This window comes from Cyprinodon tularosa, unplaced genomic scaffold, assembly GCF_016077235.1.
Source record: "Cyprinodon tularosa strain WSP-4 unplaced genomic scaffold, ASM1607723v1 ctg126, whole genome shotgun sequence".
Taxonomy (NCBI): domain Eukaryota; kingdom Metazoa; phylum Chordata; class Actinopteri; order Cyprinodontiformes; family Cyprinodontidae; genus Cyprinodon; species Cyprinodon tularosa.
Genome location: NW_024038070.1, coordinates 938,642 through 956,287, shown reverse-complemented (window position 1 = coordinate 956,287; position 17,646 = coordinate 938,642). Strand labels below are relative to the sequence as shown.

General features: G+C 39.2%; 1 protein-coding gene across 1 annotated transcript; it reads right to left on the bottom strand.

The window, feature by feature from the left end:
- Positions 1 to 2,189: 2,189 nt before the first annotated feature.
- atad5a (ATPase family AAA domain containing 5a) lies at positions 2,190 to 16,511 on the bottom strand. Its single transcript, XM_038276647.1, has 22 exons — positions 16,158 to 16,511; positions 15,695 to 15,758; positions 13,203 to 14,902; positions 13,039 to 13,123; positions 12,812 to 12,964; positions 12,264 to 12,381; positions 11,655 to 11,915; positions 11,422 to 11,570; positions 11,181 to 11,331; positions 8,472 to 8,795; positions 7,773 to 7,869; positions 6,497 to 6,579; positions 6,268 to 6,404; positions 6,023 to 6,188; positions 5,777 to 5,935; positions 5,454 to 5,696; positions 5,314 to 5,378; positions 5,054 to 5,234; positions 4,799 to 4,947; positions 2,856 to 3,724; positions 2,621 to 2,776; positions 2,190 to 2,508 (listed from the first exon to the last, which is right to left on the bottom strand). The coding sequence occupies exons 2-22, from the start codon at positions 15,743 to 15,745 to the stop codon at positions 2,430 to 2,432; spliced, it is 5,376 nt and encodes a 1,791-aa protein (XP_038132575.1). The 5' UTR covers positions 15,746 to 15,758; positions 16,158 to 16,511; the 3' UTR covers positions 2,190 to 2,429.
- Positions 16,512 to 17,646: the final 1,135 nt, after the last annotated feature.

Here is a 17,646-nt window from a genome sequence, read left to right as displayed (position 1 = left end):
AAAAACAACAACCATGGCAGATGATGATGAGGAAAGCAGTATTTATGTTTAAACATATTGAAAAGAATGTGTGTTTATGGTTGAAAAAGACCACTAGATGCGCGCCGCCCTACCATCCATGTTTAATTACGGAAAAAAGCGCATGCTGGCCTGTGGTTTCATTGCGTCCTCTACTGCGCATGCGGGACACTTGTGTTGTATGACTGCAGTTCACACAGGAGATCACATACAAGTCGCATATATTCGGAAATATGAACAGCAACATAAAAAAAATCGGATTTCGCAAAAAAATCGGAATTGAGCATCAAGGCCTGCAGTGTGAACATAGCCTTTCTCTTTACCCCATGTAACACAAAATCTGGTTCTGAAAAGAGTATGAATTCTGAATTTATCCTCTTTGATGTTGGTATATTGAAGTGTATAGTTAACCACAAAAATTTCACTTAAGAGTATTACTGCTGCCACCATCTGTATCAGAGGGAAAAAATGGTAGGGGTTTTCAATGACTGAGGGTGGCCATGGCCACCCCTGGCCCCCCATCTAGCTCTGCCCTGCTCTAGGTTGATGATCAAAGGTCTGCCGACAAGGCATGTGACAGTTCTAGATAATGGGTTGACTTTTAACAACTATTTAAGGAGTCGAAGCAAAAGTGAAAGTATTTTTAACTTCATTTAATTTATGACAAACTTTATAATGAGACGTCAACCATGAGTAACCCAGGAGGAAAGCCTTTAAAGGACACAGATTTTATTTTACCCCTCCTAACTCTGATCCCTGAAAAAAAAAAATGAAATTGATCCTGGTAGAAGCTTCAATATGGAGTCAGAAAGGGGTCAAAATGATTGAAAATTTAGAAAACTTCGTTGAAACTGAAAAAAGAAAAAAAAATCTTCCCTCCAGCTTGAAAGAATTTATAGTTCAGTTTTGTATTTTAATCACATTTTTTCTTTATTGCTACTTCAGCTTCTTTCAGATCCAAGTCATAAAACCAGCAATATCTGATCGTTGTAATCAAAGACCAGGCTATACATAACAAAACCTAACAGCAATTTTTATATACGTAATAACAAATATATGTATATATATATATAGCAAGAAATAGAACATAAGTTCCACTTCAGCTTAAAATGTAAATGCCTTCATAAAGTTGTTTAAAATAACACTTAGTTGCATTTGAGCTCAAAAGGAATATAAAGAGACATTTATGTGTCTGAAAGGTTTATATGACAGCTCTCTGTCACAGTGTATTAGACACTTGGAAGCCATGATGGATTTTGGGATCAAGGTATGTGGGAACTTTTGTCTCTATTCCTCTTGATGTTCTTAGACCTGAAAAAGATACTTTAAATTTTCATTTTCATAATTTGTGTCAAAATAAAGTAAAAAGTAAAAAAAAACTGCTGTTTGTAGCACTACATGGAAACCTAACTACATGTTTTTAAATTATTAAGAACATCTGGGTCTAAATAACATTAATGAATTGAAAGTTCAGACCCAAGTATAATATATGCCGTGGAGTCTTTATGCTTAAAAATAATTTTCAATCTAGGGTTCACTTTTTTTTTAAAGGAAAATTGGCTGAAATTTAACTAGTGATGTTTGAAAGTGGTTCAAACATAACCACGGAGGAGCAGCTGCAACTGAACTGGTTTATCTACAAATATCAACCCAGAGGCTGAATGTAATTGGACGCTTTAAAATATTTGCATGAAATGTTAAAAACGTGTCACCTGCACCACTTTGTGGCTGTCATTTCTTCACTAAGGCTTAATTTAAAGCAGATTTTTTATGAGACGACATGCGACTACTCAGTTGTGTTAAGCATTTATTTATCCACACCAAATGAGAATTTTATACAAATTTGAGGCTTAAGAAAAAAACAAAAACACAAAGAAAATATTCTCGATGAGTGTGACAGACGTAGCTTCCTGTTAAAAGCTGCTGGTCTAAAATAAACTGAAAGTTAAAGGTGAGAATTTACACTGAACCATTACAAATACAGCGGCAGTTTGCATTTTACAAGTTTACTACAGTAAAAAAAAATCATTTTTACCAAGTAGCATGTGGTATTTGTTAAACAGTTAGAAAAATCCAAAAGCACAACAAAAAAAATGCTATTGTACAAAACCCCACATTCCAGATGAATTTAATATAAAGCTTTCTAAGCACCAACATGTAAAAAATCTAAGGTTCTTTAGTTGTGTGCTTTTATTTTCAAAGATTTTTATGCATTTAAATGTTGATCAAATAAGTGCAATCAGTCCTTCTTGTTTGTGCACATAAGAACAAGTAGTCCAAGGCTGAGGTCTGCTTTATCTGTCCACATCACCAGATACCACAACTGTTACTTCTTCCTCCTAGCACCAGACTGAGCTTCTTAGAGCTATTTATTGATGGCCCATGTGTTATCACAACACAATCTGATGGAATTAGCGGAAATCTTCAGCGAGGAACTGTAGTGTTCCTTTCTCAAGACCCAAGTGGATCGCATCGAGATAATGCAGGAACCTGGAAGAAAGGACATAACAATTATTTATTAATACGTCTTCTATCTATCAGATTAAATCTACAGCCTGTCTTCATGTATGACCAAAATCCATTTCTGCGGCCCATTTCCTACCTTCTCTTCACTTTTCCTTGCTCCTTCAGCTGTTCTGATCTGCAGATGGTTCTCAGAGCAGGTAAATAATCCAGAGCAGCTGCTTGTCTGTTGCCAAGAGTGCCGGAGACTTTAGAAACTAGAACCTCCATTATGTCCGTCCTCCGCTGGGCTAACCTGGAAAACGGGGCAGATTTTCAGCAACAAAATCCTGTAATCTGGTTTTCAGGGAGGCCAAGATGGCAGAGAGACTCACTGTGGATGGCTGAGTCCATCGTGGGTGAAGCTGTAATTTTCTCGATGAGTTGCTACTGGCAGGCTCAGCTCTTCTGCAGCCTCTTTCCTCAGATCATCATCTAGCTGCTGGATCTTATCCCAGGCATCCTTCACTGTAGCTTGGCACTTGTGGAAGCTCAGAGCCTCCACAGTGGCCTGGATCTCCAGGACACGGCTTCTTGAGGACCAGCTTCCTCTTCCAGTGTCGATTCTCGACTCATCCGTCATTCCATCTTTGACTACAGCACTAACCGATGGTCCTGTGTACACGTTACACCCATCAGGGTGAAAGAGAAGCGATGAATCCACAAAAGACATGTTGTCCCAGAAGTCAGCGATGGACTGAAGACACTGTGAGACCGGGATGCTTTTGATTTTCTCCTCTGGAGTCAGCGGCTTCCTTTTCACAGAAACAAACTTCTCTTTGGTGTCCTCTGTCTGAGGATCACTCGGCTTCTCGCAGAGAGACGGAAATCCATCCTCTGAGTCTGAATCAAAGAGGAAGCCGTCCCTTCTGGGCAGATTGTGTTTTTTATTCCTCTTCATTCTGCTGGACACTTTGACTGGGCTGCAGCTGTCTGAGAAATCCTCCGACTCAGCGGAACGCAATAAACCAACACCAGGAGGCAGCGCGTCTGCCTGTAGGGATGGGGATGATGGCAGCAGTTTAGGACTCACAGATCCAAGGTCTTGTGAAACAGAAGGATTACCCTCTGGTTTAGAGGTAGAAAGCTGTGTCAGAGGAAGAGGTAAGAGATGCTCCATGTTGGAATAGAGCAGATCAACTCCTCGGCGCCTGCTGTCTGTAAGAAGCTCCAAGCAAACGGATGAATCCATCAAACTTCCACTCTGTTAAGAAAAAAAGATATCCTTAGGTTCACCAATTCACCTTCTCTAGTGCTTAATCAGGTTCCTACCTTAAGCCGAGCGTACACTGTGCGATTTTCCCCTTCAATGCACGTATCTAATGCTCACACTGTACGACTAAACCGTAGGGTTTAGTCGTACAGTGTGAGTTCACAGCTCATGATTTATGTTCGGCCTGACGCTCTGATGTGATCTACCTGCTCACACTGTACGGCTAAAAACCACATCGCACTCAGCTCCGCAGTGAGATGGAGCTGCTCTGACTCGTCTATCCAGAAGCAAGACAAATAGAAGGGGAATATGAAGCTCACTATAGTGAACCGCGCTGCCTTTGCAATTTGTGCAATTTTATGCTGAAAGCACTAAAAAGAAAAGGCGATGACATATTTGGAAAACTGTGTTTAGATCTGAGAGGAAGAATAAAAAGAAAATCCTTGTTTGCGCATGTGCACTGAGCGATTTGCCCACGACGGTCGGGAGAAAATCGTAAGCCCCTGTACACTACACGACACACGATCAGGCTGAAAGTCGGCCCGATTGAAAGATTATCGCACGACTGGAAAATCGCCCCGAAAATCGCACAGTGTACGCCGGGCTTTATAATCCACCGCCGTCAACAATAAATGACATGCCTACTACTAATGTGCAAAGGACCATCAATTAAATTTAAATTTTAATCAAGTAAATCTCAAACTGAAATTAGTTTGAACTCTAACTTTAGGTTCATAATAATAAAAATATTAAATAAAAAAAGAGAGAAACACTTATTGGAGTTAATTTTATTTATGAAAAGAAATTTAAAATCTTAATTGTATTTTAATTGGAGTTTGGAAGCAACTTGAAGCTTGTATTTAATAATCTGTTACAGATTAAAATAGTTGCTCATTATAAAAATAAAAAAATATGAAGTGTTAGTTGTTCCTGATGTAGGCGGTCATGTTTTATATTCTTAATCCTGGATAAATAAATTCAGAAAAAACTTTAAAATTTAAGAGTGACTTTTTTTATTTATATTTAACATCTAAAATCAGTTTAAGGCTATAAGACTGAGTTTACCCTAAGTAGGTCCCAGATGTCTCTATCAGGCTCAATATTCAGCAGGCCCAGCTTGCTCTCAGTGCAGCCGCTGTCACAAGGAGGGAGGCTGGATGGGACGATCACAGACTCATCAGCTGCTTCTTTGGTCTTTGATTTCAGTTCAGATCCTGTAAGACCAGACAAGAAATGTGTTTAGGCTAATCCAATCACATCAAATTAAATATATACACATACACATAAATTGAAAGCCTGGGTGTTCAGTTCATCTTTTACCAGTTTGCACCAGATGCCTTGATGAGGGGCGCCCCCTTGCACTCCGAGCCCAGAACTGCAGCTGTAATAAGCTCTGCCTGATGTCACAGCCGTTCAGTTTGAGCAGAGCGCCGATGTCTAACGGATGCGTCCTCGTGTCCTCGGCCAGACAAAGCAGCTGCAGGTAGCTGCCCACATTCAGCTGCAGAGAAGATCCAAGAAAAACCTCACTAAATCTGATCTATTCTCTCAGATAATGTAACCTAAAATATCCTACTTACTACTGAAGGCTTTTTAAAGTGAACTTCCTCAAAGTTTCCATCAAACATGGAGCTGAAAGCTGGATCTGAAAAAAAGAGCGGTTATTATCAACACACGTCTGACGGTCAGACGGAGCCCATAAGGGTTTACTCATACTAACCACTGGTGGTGAGGATGACTGGCCTCTTGGTAGTGCTCATGAATGTCTTGATGGCAGCGAGAAATCCTGAATCATCATCAAAAATAACATCCACTTCTTCAAACAGGATGAGTGATGTGGCCATCTTCTTGCTCTGCTCCTCACTGCTCTTCTCTTTAGGGTTGCTGGCTGCTGAGGGTTTGGCCATAGAGGCTTTGCTTTTATCACTGCTCTGATTGGCTTTTACTGCTTTCTTGGATGCAGCTACAAAACAGATGGATTATCAAAACCTTTGGTTTTAACACGTATTAAAATGTGAAACAATAAAAAAAGTCAATTATTACCTGTCTGGTCAAGTTTATCAGGCTCTTTGTTGGCCTGTTTTCCAACTTGAAAGAACTTTGCTAAAGATGTTGGAGCCAGGCCTCCTTTTTTAGCCCCTCTTGGAGACTGAGGAGGCTTCCTGGGAGATGAGACCACCCTGCGAGGAGAGTTAACCTTTCCTGCAAGATGAAGATGAAAATCATTCATTGAAATATTGTAATGGAGACTGGTCAGCTGGAGTGTAATTAGAGAAGTAGTGTCCATACTTGGAGAAGATCCAGGCCTGACAGAAGTGGATCCATAGCTGTTAAAATAGGCGGGCTTGTAGGCATTCACCCCCTGACTGTCCACCTGGTGGGACTGGGTCGCCTCCTTCAGCTGCGACAGAATAAGACGTCCGCTTCGCTGAGACGACGCATTCACCTCAAACACCTAACAAGCATAAATTAACAAATGAGAGAGTCAGTTCTGTTCATCTTTGCCTCTTTTCTTCATATGAGAGGATTTCTACCTTGAAGCCCAGCTCTTGGGCACAAGCATAAACTGCAGCTGTTTTTCCAACTCCAGTGGGCCCAGTGATCAGCATTGTGTTGCACAAAGTGTCGTCTGCATCCAGGTAGTCCTCCTCTCCACAGTCCCATTCTGAATCTGAATACACACACAAAAAAAAAAACATGTATTAAAAATAAATGTGCAGCAAACCAGGAGAGGAAACGATAAACAGAAGCTAAATCTCTCACCATAGCTGCCCTCTTCTTGTTTCTTATCCTTTTGATTCTTTCTCTCTTCTCTGTCGGCACGAAGTTTCCATTCTTTTAGCCAACTAGTGATAAAAGAAACCATTGTTTATATTTTGTCACATTAATTGATTAACTTTGGATAATCTTATTAATAAATTAATGAATAACCACATAAAGTTATAAGGGTTTTTTCTAGATAGGGTATAATAACTAACAAAGATCGTCTGTGGAATAATTAACTGGAAATATATTTTTTTGGCTTCCTTACTGCTTCGTGAGCTGTTCTTCCAGTAAATGTTGTGCTTTGGAGCCTGCATACCCCAATAAACGGTGATTACTAAATTAGCTGAAATTTCTGATAATAATCGATTCATTAAAATTAATCTGATAGATTGTTTCACCACTGTCAGATCTTTTACAAAAAAAAAAAACGGAACAAAAAATGGCACAACAATATAAACACCAAAACACCAGGGCTCAGGCTTGACCCAGAGAAGCAGCTCAGAGGTTCATGGTATCCCTGTAGTTTTTGGTCATATGAGCCCAAAATTACATTTATAGCTTAAAAAGAAACAAGGTTAATCTGAGCAAAATGTCTCTACTTTAAAAGAAGAAGGAAGTAGCAGTGAGCAGTGGGAATGCTGTTCTTCAGCAGGAAATCAGAAAGCCTGTCAGAGGTAAGTACAGGACAAAAATGGAACCGCTGTTAGAGACCGCTAGAGTCAGGATGAAGGTTGTCCTTCCAACAATAAGCGTAAAAATACAACCAGATCATCATAAACATTAACACTAAAAGAATATTCATGAGTCGAGTTGAAAATACTCCATTAAGTTAGGGCCTAAATATAAACTGTAGCAAAATGTAAAAAAAAAAAAAAAGACAACCATAGCTGCTTTCTATCCAAATTAAATGGGCTCTGAAACAGATAAATAACCAAAGTTTCAGCCACCAAATGCTGGAAGCTGGTACAGATATCCTCATAGACATGTGCAGCTATAACTGCAGTGAGATCCGCTTTTATACAGTAGTGAAGATGTTGCTGAATGTGAACCTGTGTCATGCTTGTAGTTGTTCATTAAAAAAAAAAAAAAAAAAACATTGGACAAGTAAGCACTACTTTGTGTTGCTGCAGAACACAACATTTCCCATAAAATAATATGATACAGCTGGGTGAAAAGTCATCAGTATGAAAAAGTTCAAGCGGTATGAATAATTTTGTGAGATAATGTTTGAGTAACAGTGAGTCAGCATAATGCTAGTGCAGAGATTCCTCACCTGTAGAGTCTCCTCACTGCAGGCGTGTTGTCTACGATGTCCCCAGAGTGCTGAGGCTGGTATTTGTCGGTCCACGGCAACTCCTCCTTCACCCATTCTAGGGAACAAAACCACAGAATCAAAAAGAAAAATTCAGGGCCTTCAGCACTAATTTAGAGATATCCCACTTTCAACAGTTGACAAGGCTGAATGAGCTCCTATTCCATTCATAATACCCATCATCAAGCTCTGCAGGGGCTTGTTAATAAAAAATAGCATTTGATTTAGTACAAGATATCTGAAACACGCTTTCACTTAGGAGTGACAGGACTCAGCTGGATTAAACAAAGGTTGTTGTTTTGCCATTACTTTTCCTGCCACAAGATGGCAGCAGAAAGCAGTCAGCTAATCCTGAACGGCCTGATGGAGATTATGCAAAATAATAATAATTGCATAAAATTAATATTAAATTCATATCTTTTATTGGATAGCTAATCTTGATCTCCACGCCTTTTTCTATCAGCTATATTTGTTCTAAATAAAGTCACATCACTACATAGAAAGACAGACGCCAAGAAAATAAACTTTGAAATGACTCATAACTCATGCAATCAAAACACTTTAACTAGTAAAAAATGCATTTAAGTCCGGGTTTTTATTTACCTTCTACACTTTTTATAATAAGCTAAAAATAAGCTTAAAAGATATAAAGAAACACACCTGCTCTTTTAGTATCTGATTCCAGCTTTAAGTCGTCCACTAGAACCCCAGAATCATCTTTACAGAGATTCAGTGTAGGCTTAAGTTTCTCCTTCATCTCCTCCTCTTCCTCCTTAGTTTTTAACCTCTGAGTTCGTCTGGTTCGTCCTCCTCTTCTAGGAGGCTCCTGTTCAGCTGTGGAGGTGTTCTCCTCTGAATGGAGGGACTTCTGCTTCTTAGCCACCTTCACATTATTCTCCCTCTCATCCCCCTTCCTCTTCCTCTTCCCTCGAACCGCTTCATTCAGCACAGGAGGGCAGACATCTTTGCTCACAACAGCTGGCTCTAATAATCAGACACAATGGTTAGTTACTATAACTGGCATTAACGATTTTATGGAGTCTTTCTACTATGAAGGATATAGTCATTTCTTTTTCAAATTCCAGTATTTAATAAGGGATTAATAAGATAAACTTACCATTTCTCTTAAATTATTCAATTTAAAATTGCCCATTTTAAATATGAAATTTTAAATAGCTGGTTTTCTTTTTCAGTGACTCTCATAGTATTGAGTTCTCCATAGCAAGATGATGCAAGAAGAAAACTAAACCAGTATAACAAATTAAGCTGTTCTGAGTTACACTAGATGATAAAGAAATAGAAACCAGTTTGTTATGTATGACAGCTACTCTATATTTTTAACAGCACTGAAAGGTTGTTCTTTTGCAATCCAACGTTTTTAATGACTTACACATTGGAATTAGGGATGCACGATATAATCGGCCCCCTATCGGTATCGGCCTGTATCGGCCTTAAAACTGAATATCGGACATCGGCCACCCCACCGATATTTAACCCGATATTTGATCAGCTTCTGAGTTTCTAAAGTCTAAAAAAATAAAATAAATAAATACTACTTCTTCTTCTTCCTCAAAAACTTCTTTTTTACAGACTTAAAAACTTCTAAAAACGAGGGAAAAAATATTGATACATTAAAATATCACAATATCTTCATATGCTGATATATTGCCATTTAAAAACACCATATCAATCTCTTTTACTAATGAAATAATACTATATGTCATCGTTATGCTACGAAATCCCCCAAAAATTCACGAAATTTTGCCATATTTTTACATGTTGATATATTGACGCGGTATCAATCTATTTTACTAACAAAATCTCACAAGAATTTGCAAAATATCACAAGAGTTTGTAACAGAACGATGAAATATCACAAGATTTTGAAAGTAAAATAGATCAATACCACGTTTTTAAAAATCAATTTGATATCAGCATATGAAAATATATATGAATATATTATTTTTCAAAGTGTCAGAAATGGATAACAAAACTGCTATTTTCAATGACTATTTATTTTTGTCCAGCTTTAACATCAGTATCGATATCGGTTATCGGCTACATGAGTTTTAAAATATCGGCATATCGGCCAAAATCCCAACATCGTGCATCCCTAATTGGAATGATACTCTATGCAGCCAATCATCCAATATAATATGTATAATATATATATTTCCATTTGAGTTTAACATTTCTATTATGCTAAATAATTACCCCTTTCAATTATTTGATAAAAAACTGAAGTTTACTTTTGTTTCAACAAATGTTTCTACATTTCCTTATATTAAAAAATAAAGTTGTATAGGGGCGGCTGTTCTAACCGATGCATTTCTGAATTCTCCCGAGTGGTGCACGACTTTACACGAGTGAATAAAGTGAATGTGATTGGTCATTTATCAAGGGGGCAGGAGTGTTGTTGTTGAAGGTTGGCAAGCAAGTTTGATTGTAGCTGGTGTCTCGGAAGCATCTTGCTAACCAGTTAGAAACTTAGTGCTAGTAGGTTCCCTATGGGAAATTCCATTGGGACCAAGTAGCACAAAGTTAGTGACTTAGAAACGACACTGTCAAGGAACTTTATGGACAGAGGAAACATGCAAGAGGAGAAGAGTTTAGTGTCGGAGGTCATGGATGAGTCTCCTCTGTTATATATTTTTTATTTAGAGAAGGATAGCGGGGACAAAGATGTTGTGGAGGACAACGCCAGGGCGGCAGAAGCTTGGTTTGGTGTAGAAGGCTTACAGTCGTACATGTTTGAGCCCTTAGTTTTGCAACGCTGCCAGTTCTGCTAGCTCTACACCTGCTGAAGACACAGACGTCCATTCCCGTGAACACTGGGACGGAACTCAATGCTAAACTAAATGATTCTTATTCCAACCATTGCTTATATTAGCTGCGACATATGAATCAAGATGCTATGAATGAAAAAATTTGATTGACAGATGACCATTGATATATGATTGGCCAAATTTAGGTGTACAGGCTGAGATATAACTAACTGGCCTGCATAAAATAATGAGAAAAAACAACACAGATTTCAAGACAGGATTTGTTTTTTAAATAAAAATTGTCTAAATTTTGGGACATTATTATCTGATAAAAAGTACATTTATATACATTTTTAAGCCAGGATGATTTGTCATTTAAACATGATTTCCCTACGACTTTTAAACAATCTAATTCCCAGTTTGCTCTTTTTTTGCACAAAAAAAAAAAAAAAAAAAAAAAAAAAGAGAGATTGCATTTAGAAAGTGTAGATTGACACAAACAATTAAATTTGATGTCTATTAAGAAAGGTAAAGCCATTTTTCCTCTCTTAAGCCACTGGGCTACTTAAGCAGGAGGTCTGCTATGGTTACTGTAGGAACTGACCTGAAGCCGTGAGCTGCTGGTGATGCTCAGCTCGTCTTTTCTGGAGCCGACTGAAAACCGTCTCTGCTGGGAAGTGAGGGTTTGTAGAGCAGAACTCCTTCATCAGAAGCTGTCGATCACCTTCAGAGATTCCAGATCTGCAGTTTGAGCCCTAAAAAGAATCTCTGCTCTTACCCCCAAAAATTCAGAGGACATAGTTGTGATAAAAACATCCTCTAAGGAAACGGTTATATCACTTTACCTTTTCATAAGCCTTTCTACCAGCTGGTTCTGTCTTTACACACAAAGACCCACTAATAGATGGAGGCTGTTTGGGTCCGTGGCTCCAAAGGTCCTTTAAATGGCCCAGCATGGTAGATTCAGGCCAAGGAAGACTCCATAAAGAACAATCTGTAGACAACACAGAATAACAAACTGATGTCCCCCAACTATTAGAGCATAATAAGGTAAACAGCTTTGAAGGTAGACTCTTACCATCAGGGGGTTGTGTAGTGTGTGAGACCGTCTGAAAGGATGAAGATGAGGCAGAGTATGCCTCCTTGGTAGCAGCAGTCTTTGCGATCTGTTTCCTAAAAGACTCGGGGAGGCCGCTCTTTAAGAACTCTCTGCGCGCCTTGAACTGCTCATCATCCTGAGAGTTTTCAGATCCTTCCCGACTGCTGTCATCAAAGATGGAGGTCACTGCTGAGACCTTGCGAGCAGACTTGTCTTGGCCCAAAGATGCTGTTTTAGGGGCTGGTGCATAGAAAACAGAGACTAGGTTACTGGAAATGTAGGTGAATAGTCAACAACAGACTGGTTGAAAGAATGAATCATTAAGTGGAGTATGCAAACTTTAAATTATTACATTTAGTGAAAGATTAAAACAATACTGAAGCAAAAACTACAAAATCATCTTCTGTAAATTTTGCTGTATCCTGAACTCCTCTAGAGGCACATTTAGCTTCAGCTAACTATAAGCATGTTTGCTATTTGATTGTTAATTCTCAAAAAATAAACAGATTGATTAATTTCCAACAATATTTGCTACTTCCAGTGCATAAATAGTGTAAAACAAAGCTGGAATAGCTTTGGGTTCTTTACCAGGAGGAGTGACTTTACCAAGGACTTCATTCAGACTTCGTAAGGTCTTCTGGGATTTAGTCTTTTCAGGCTGGCTCTGAGAAATAGCAGTGAGGTCCTGGATACAGACAACTGAATCCTGCAAAACAAACCAATGAATGATGCCTTAAACATTAACAAGAATCAAGATCTTGATCTCCTAAAGCTAAATGAACAATTTGCACCATTTAACAAAAATCTAAACTTAAAAAATAAAGCTGAAAAGATTAGGTCACATTCAGAAATAAACAGCATCCCACAAATCTGCTTCCCTTAAAGCATTAAAACAAAGCATAACTATCACTGTATATATCAATAATGTCTACAGTGGTGAGATAGTGAAGAAACGACTGATAGTGAGTAAAGGATCCAACTTTCTATTAAGGCTAAAGTAAAAGCAGTTCACACTGGAATTTGATCAAAAGTTTACATATTGCATTGCTAGAAATTGTGTTCGTAAAGAACCTCTAACAAATATTGACTAAATGAATCAGTGAGTACGGATTAATATTTTAAACATGAAGCTTCACCTCGTCTTCACAGTAGCTCTTCTTGCTGCAGGTCTTGATCCGTGATGATCGTCTTACTTTCTCCTCCTCTGTAGTTTTCCTGCTTTGCTGAATCATTTTTGCTTTCTCCACTAGTTTCTTTGCACGTTTTTGTTTTTTGGACTCATTCAGGATCTTAAAAATAAGTAAAAGATCATTAATTATAAATCAACATGACAAAAATGTGATTTATATTGGTAAAAACCTACTTGACTCTTTGAAGAAGTGGTGATGTGGTTTCCACTTTCAGTCTGAGATGCTGGAGCTGTTTTACGAACTCTGCTTAATCTCATTCTTAAAAAAAAAAAAAAATGAAGCTGCTTTAGATATTTCACATGTATTTAGTAATTTCCATGAATAAATGATGTCTGACCTGATTGGACTTTCTTTTGCATCAGGCGGACAGACCATCTCTGCCACAAAGACGCCATGTTTGGACCGCGGTGTCTTCGGCGTGGACATCTTTTTAGGGCTCTCCTGAGGTGAGGGAGGATTTCCAGCCTTCTTTGACTCATTCTGCCTCCTGGTTTTCCTCACAGGTGTGGTCGGGGGGTTTTCAGGTGACTTTCTAACTACAGTCTCTCGCCTGGACCTCCTCAGAGCTGTGACTGTAGGAGTTGAGGTGTTTGATGGCTCTTCTTCTGCTGTAATTTGGGTTTCTTTTACAGCAGGAGGTGATGAATGGATTTCCTCTTCTGTATCTTTAACTTTTTTTCTTCTCTGTTTCGCACTTTTCTTTTTGGATGCTTTGGTGTCCTCGGAGCCTCGATCAGCAGGAGAACCTGAAGCATCCTCCTCCTCTGCAGTCTTCTCCTCAGTTTGCTTCTGTTTGCTTTGGCTCTTAGCAGGTTTTGTCTTGGACCCATCCAGACTGGGCTGCTTGAAGGCGGCTATGAACTGTTTCTTCTCTGCTTCACTGGACTTCGGAGTGGATTCGCTCTCAATCACAGACAGCTCCAGATCCTCCTCCTGAAGAACCACGTTGGACCTCCGTTTGGTGGCTGAAGAAGCAGCAGGAAGCAGGCGTCCTTCCTCTGCTGGAGGAGGAGCAGACTCTGCCGGGCTTACAGCACCTTTCCTCCTGGTGAATATTGAAGCTAACTTCCCAAAAGCTTTGGTGGTTTCCTGTTTGGGTGAAACGGCATGGACCTCAGCCTTAAAGGTGAGAGTTCTGGGAGAAACTTGGAGCGGACATACAGCATCCTCAGCTTTAGGGATGTCCATCTGTTCATTGTTCACTTCTTCAACCTTTCCTGTGTTTTTACCATCTTCTTCTCCCTGGTCGTCCTTCTCGGTCTTGTTCTGACTCCGTACAAAATCTTCAAAGGAGATGGTTAGTGTGCTGCTGTTTAACTGTGAGGTTTTATCCTCGCTGATGTCACATGGTGACTTCTCTGCCTTCTGCTCTTCCGGCTCTGGATGCTTCGTCTCATTTTGTTGTATCTTTCTTGTTTTTCTTGGAGCCTTTTTAACTGCTTTTACTTCAACTTTCGGAGATAATGAAGTAGTGTTCAGCTTTGAATCAGGAATGCCACTTTTTTCAAATTTTGGATCACTCTCTGGAGGGGACTCTTTTCCCATCTGCTTGTTACAGACAGTTTTACAGATTCCAGGTATTCCAGATTCACATGCGTCTGCCTCAAGCTTTGACAATAAAGCTGCCGTGTCACTGCCAAGGGCCCCACGACAACCAGCTACTGTGAGGTCTTTGCTCTCTTGTGTTTCTTCAACAATATAACAGCTGTCATCATCATTGGAAACAGCAGCTTCAGTTGGAACAAGTTTCCTCGCAGCCCTGCTGGCTTTTCTGCCCCGTTTTTCAGACGACTTTTTCCCCACTTCTGTGTTAGCTTGTTTTTCTGCAGACAGAGATTTCTGACGGTTTTCTTTGAGGTCTTGCGGCGGACTTGACTTTTCTTTAGAGGACGGAGCTTTTCGGCTGAAGTAGTCCATGATGTTATTGGAGCGAGGAGGAGAAAAGGGTTTCTCCACTGGTTTGGGAACAGGAGAGAAGTAGTTGGTGATCGTCTTGACAACAGGGCTGCTGCCATCTTTGCGAGATTTTTTGCAAGGCTGTAAACAGAGAAAACAAAAACAGACAAGGCAAATTATTAACATTTAAGACAAAGTCTTATGTCCTCCCTTATTTCTTATTAAACTTCCAGTTGCTATCTAAATGAAAAAGGGAATCATCAAAATAAATGTCAACAATGCATTTAGGTACAGACAAAAGGAGAACTAATTCATGGGTGTTTCAATTAGTGTAGGTGCAACTTTCAGATGGTAGGATCAGATTTAAGTGTAAGCAACAGGTAGGATGGAACCATCTGAGGTTGTTGGTGGTATTATAATGGAGATTTTGCCAAATTTTGGGTCTTGTTTAAAAGTAGGATAATGCAACATGTCAAATGGCTCATTTTCACCCAAAGCTGGCCTCTTGAGCATCACAGAGTTCATTGTGCCTAAAAAAAAAAAATCCCTCCACCATCTCTAAAAATCAATCTGACAGAAAAAAGTCAGGATAAAGACTTATGCATAATGGGCAGCAGACACATTTCCAGCAAATATTTATGAACCTAAAAAGGAACATTTCGTATAGAAATCTTCAGCAGAAACTGCAGTTCTGTGAAAAAAGGCCAATACATTAGCAGAATACTGCAGCTGTTATTGGGGCCAGTATATATTATATCAATAAACACAAATGTTTTCCCTATTATGTGTCTCGATTTTGCCCTTTACAAAAAACTAAAAATAAAAATAAATCTATAAAACAATTAGTTCATCCTACGCCTTAGAGCTGAAAAAAAATTGTAATATCATCACTAATTCCAACTATGACACTAATAACTACAGTATGATTCCTACCTGAGTGTCAAAGTCCTCAATGACAGAAGCCATAGCCACAACACCAGCCATAATTCAAAGAGACCTGGAAAAACATTTAAATGTGTAAACATTTTCAAACAGCATAATGTTACTTTACAATAATCATATATTTATATCAACATTTATCATTAGGTCTCATTAATGGTCTATACAGTACATTTATTTCTCTGGTATTTTATGCATTGGGATGAATCCTTCAACTTTAAATAAAGAATAACAACATTAACAACCGATATTTAAATAATAGCCAGTTAATAAAAACTACTTAAAATGTCCAATAATACAAGCAGGCAACATTAATACTAAACAATTTAATAATCTATGTATCTTTGTTTGCAAAAGTACATTAGAGCTATGAATTATAAGGGCCCAGAGAGTTCTCTTTCTCTAGTTTGGTCTTAAATGACTGCTTGATGCATAAACAGCAAAAGAAAACACTCACCGATATGTTAAACGCTGACACGCTGGAACTCTTACGGCTGCCGTCTTATTAATTCTCCTTCACTGCTTTGTGTTTAAATACAGAAAGGACTTTCCATCCATTGTTAAGAGAAGAAAACCTTTCACCAGCAGGTTTCGGTATAAAACAACAAGCTATCTAAGACTCACAGAAGCTCTACTCTGCGCAGCTCCTGGAAGTCCTCGGAACATTTTCCAGTTTAGAAGCTCGTGTCCCTGCGAAGTTTGCGGCTCCTTGCGCTAATATTTTAGGAGAAACTCGGAGCTGGAGGGTTTTCTGACATTTTTCTGCAGCTTCAAAAACGCGCCAGACTACTAGGGAACGAAGAGCGCCAAATATACATGACCTTTGACGTGACTTCCTCGACCAATCACAGGAACGAAAAACCCTCCGTCATCGTCTGACGAATACGACCCAAAACAAAGATGGCGCTTGATGTGATTCGTTTTGAGGAAGTACTGCCGATCACAGCGACCTCTAGCGGCTAATAGAACGGCCCGCCACAATTTTATATCAACAAACACAGACTTTGTGTTTATTGACAAACAAACACACATTTTTACAGATTTGGTGATCTAAGTTACCCCGAAATCCCACATACTCCGTCTGCGCTCCGCTCCGCTCCGCCCCGCTGCGCTCCAGACCGCCTGCACAAAGCAAAGCCTACAGCCGCCGCTGTGGCTCCGTCCCCTCCTCTCTGAGTTCCTTGGAGATCGTAGAGGGCATGCGCCAGATGAACCAGGGTTCTTCTTCTTCTTCTTATGAGATTTTATGGCGGTTGGCAGACTTGTGAATTGTGCATTACCGCCACCAACTGATATGGAGTAAAGCAAGAAAACAGGAAACGATTCACCCCCCCCCCAAAAAAAAAAAAAAAAAAAAAAAAAAAAAAAAAAAAAAAAAAACCTGTGTAACTTAAACCAACATAATACTAAATCACATTTGCCCATATAATTTTAATTTACTCTAGGTCATCGTAATTCTGCCAGTTTCTGATGGTCCCATCGGTCCTCCCATCATGCTTCCAACCATCTCCCCGTTCAAATCTTTAATGTCCAGATATTTTTCTGCAGCCTTCACTATTATTTTGATTTTTTCAGTTTTTTTTGTTGTCTGTGCAGTACAATTAATCACTTCTACCATGAAAAGAACAAAATTTGTCTTTTTAACAATTAGTGAGTCTTCATCAATTTTTGGAGATTTCTCTAGAGGTTTGGAATTTGCTGTGTGTTGAACTGTAGGTTTGGGTTTTTCTGACTGAGATGGGATCCTTTTTGCAGCTTCAGCGTAGGTTATTCCGAGCTCAAATTTCATTTTTTTAATTTCCTCAGACCTTTTGCTTGCTTCACAGCCGCGATAAGCAGCAGTATGTTCTCCACCACAATTACAGCATTTTATTTTAGCTTCTTTTCCACATTTTCCGTACTCATGTTCTCCTGCACACCTTCCACACCTCTGTTTCCCTTTACAA

Excerpts from the sequence above, each read along its gene's own strand:
- atad5a (XM_038276647.1), bottom strand. The coding sequence starts at position 15,745 with ATGGCTGGTGTTGTGGCTATGGCTTCTGTCATTGAGGACTTTGACACT. Across the intron at positions 14,903-15,694 it reads TTGAGGACTTTGACACTCAG|CCTTGCAAAAAATCTCGCAA; the intron begins GTAGGAATCATA and ends CTCTGTTTACAG. Across the intron at positions 2,509-2,620 it reads CAAGGAAAAGTGAAGAGAAG|GTTCCTGCATTATCTCGATG; the intron begins GTAGGAAATGGG and ends CCTTTCTTCCAG.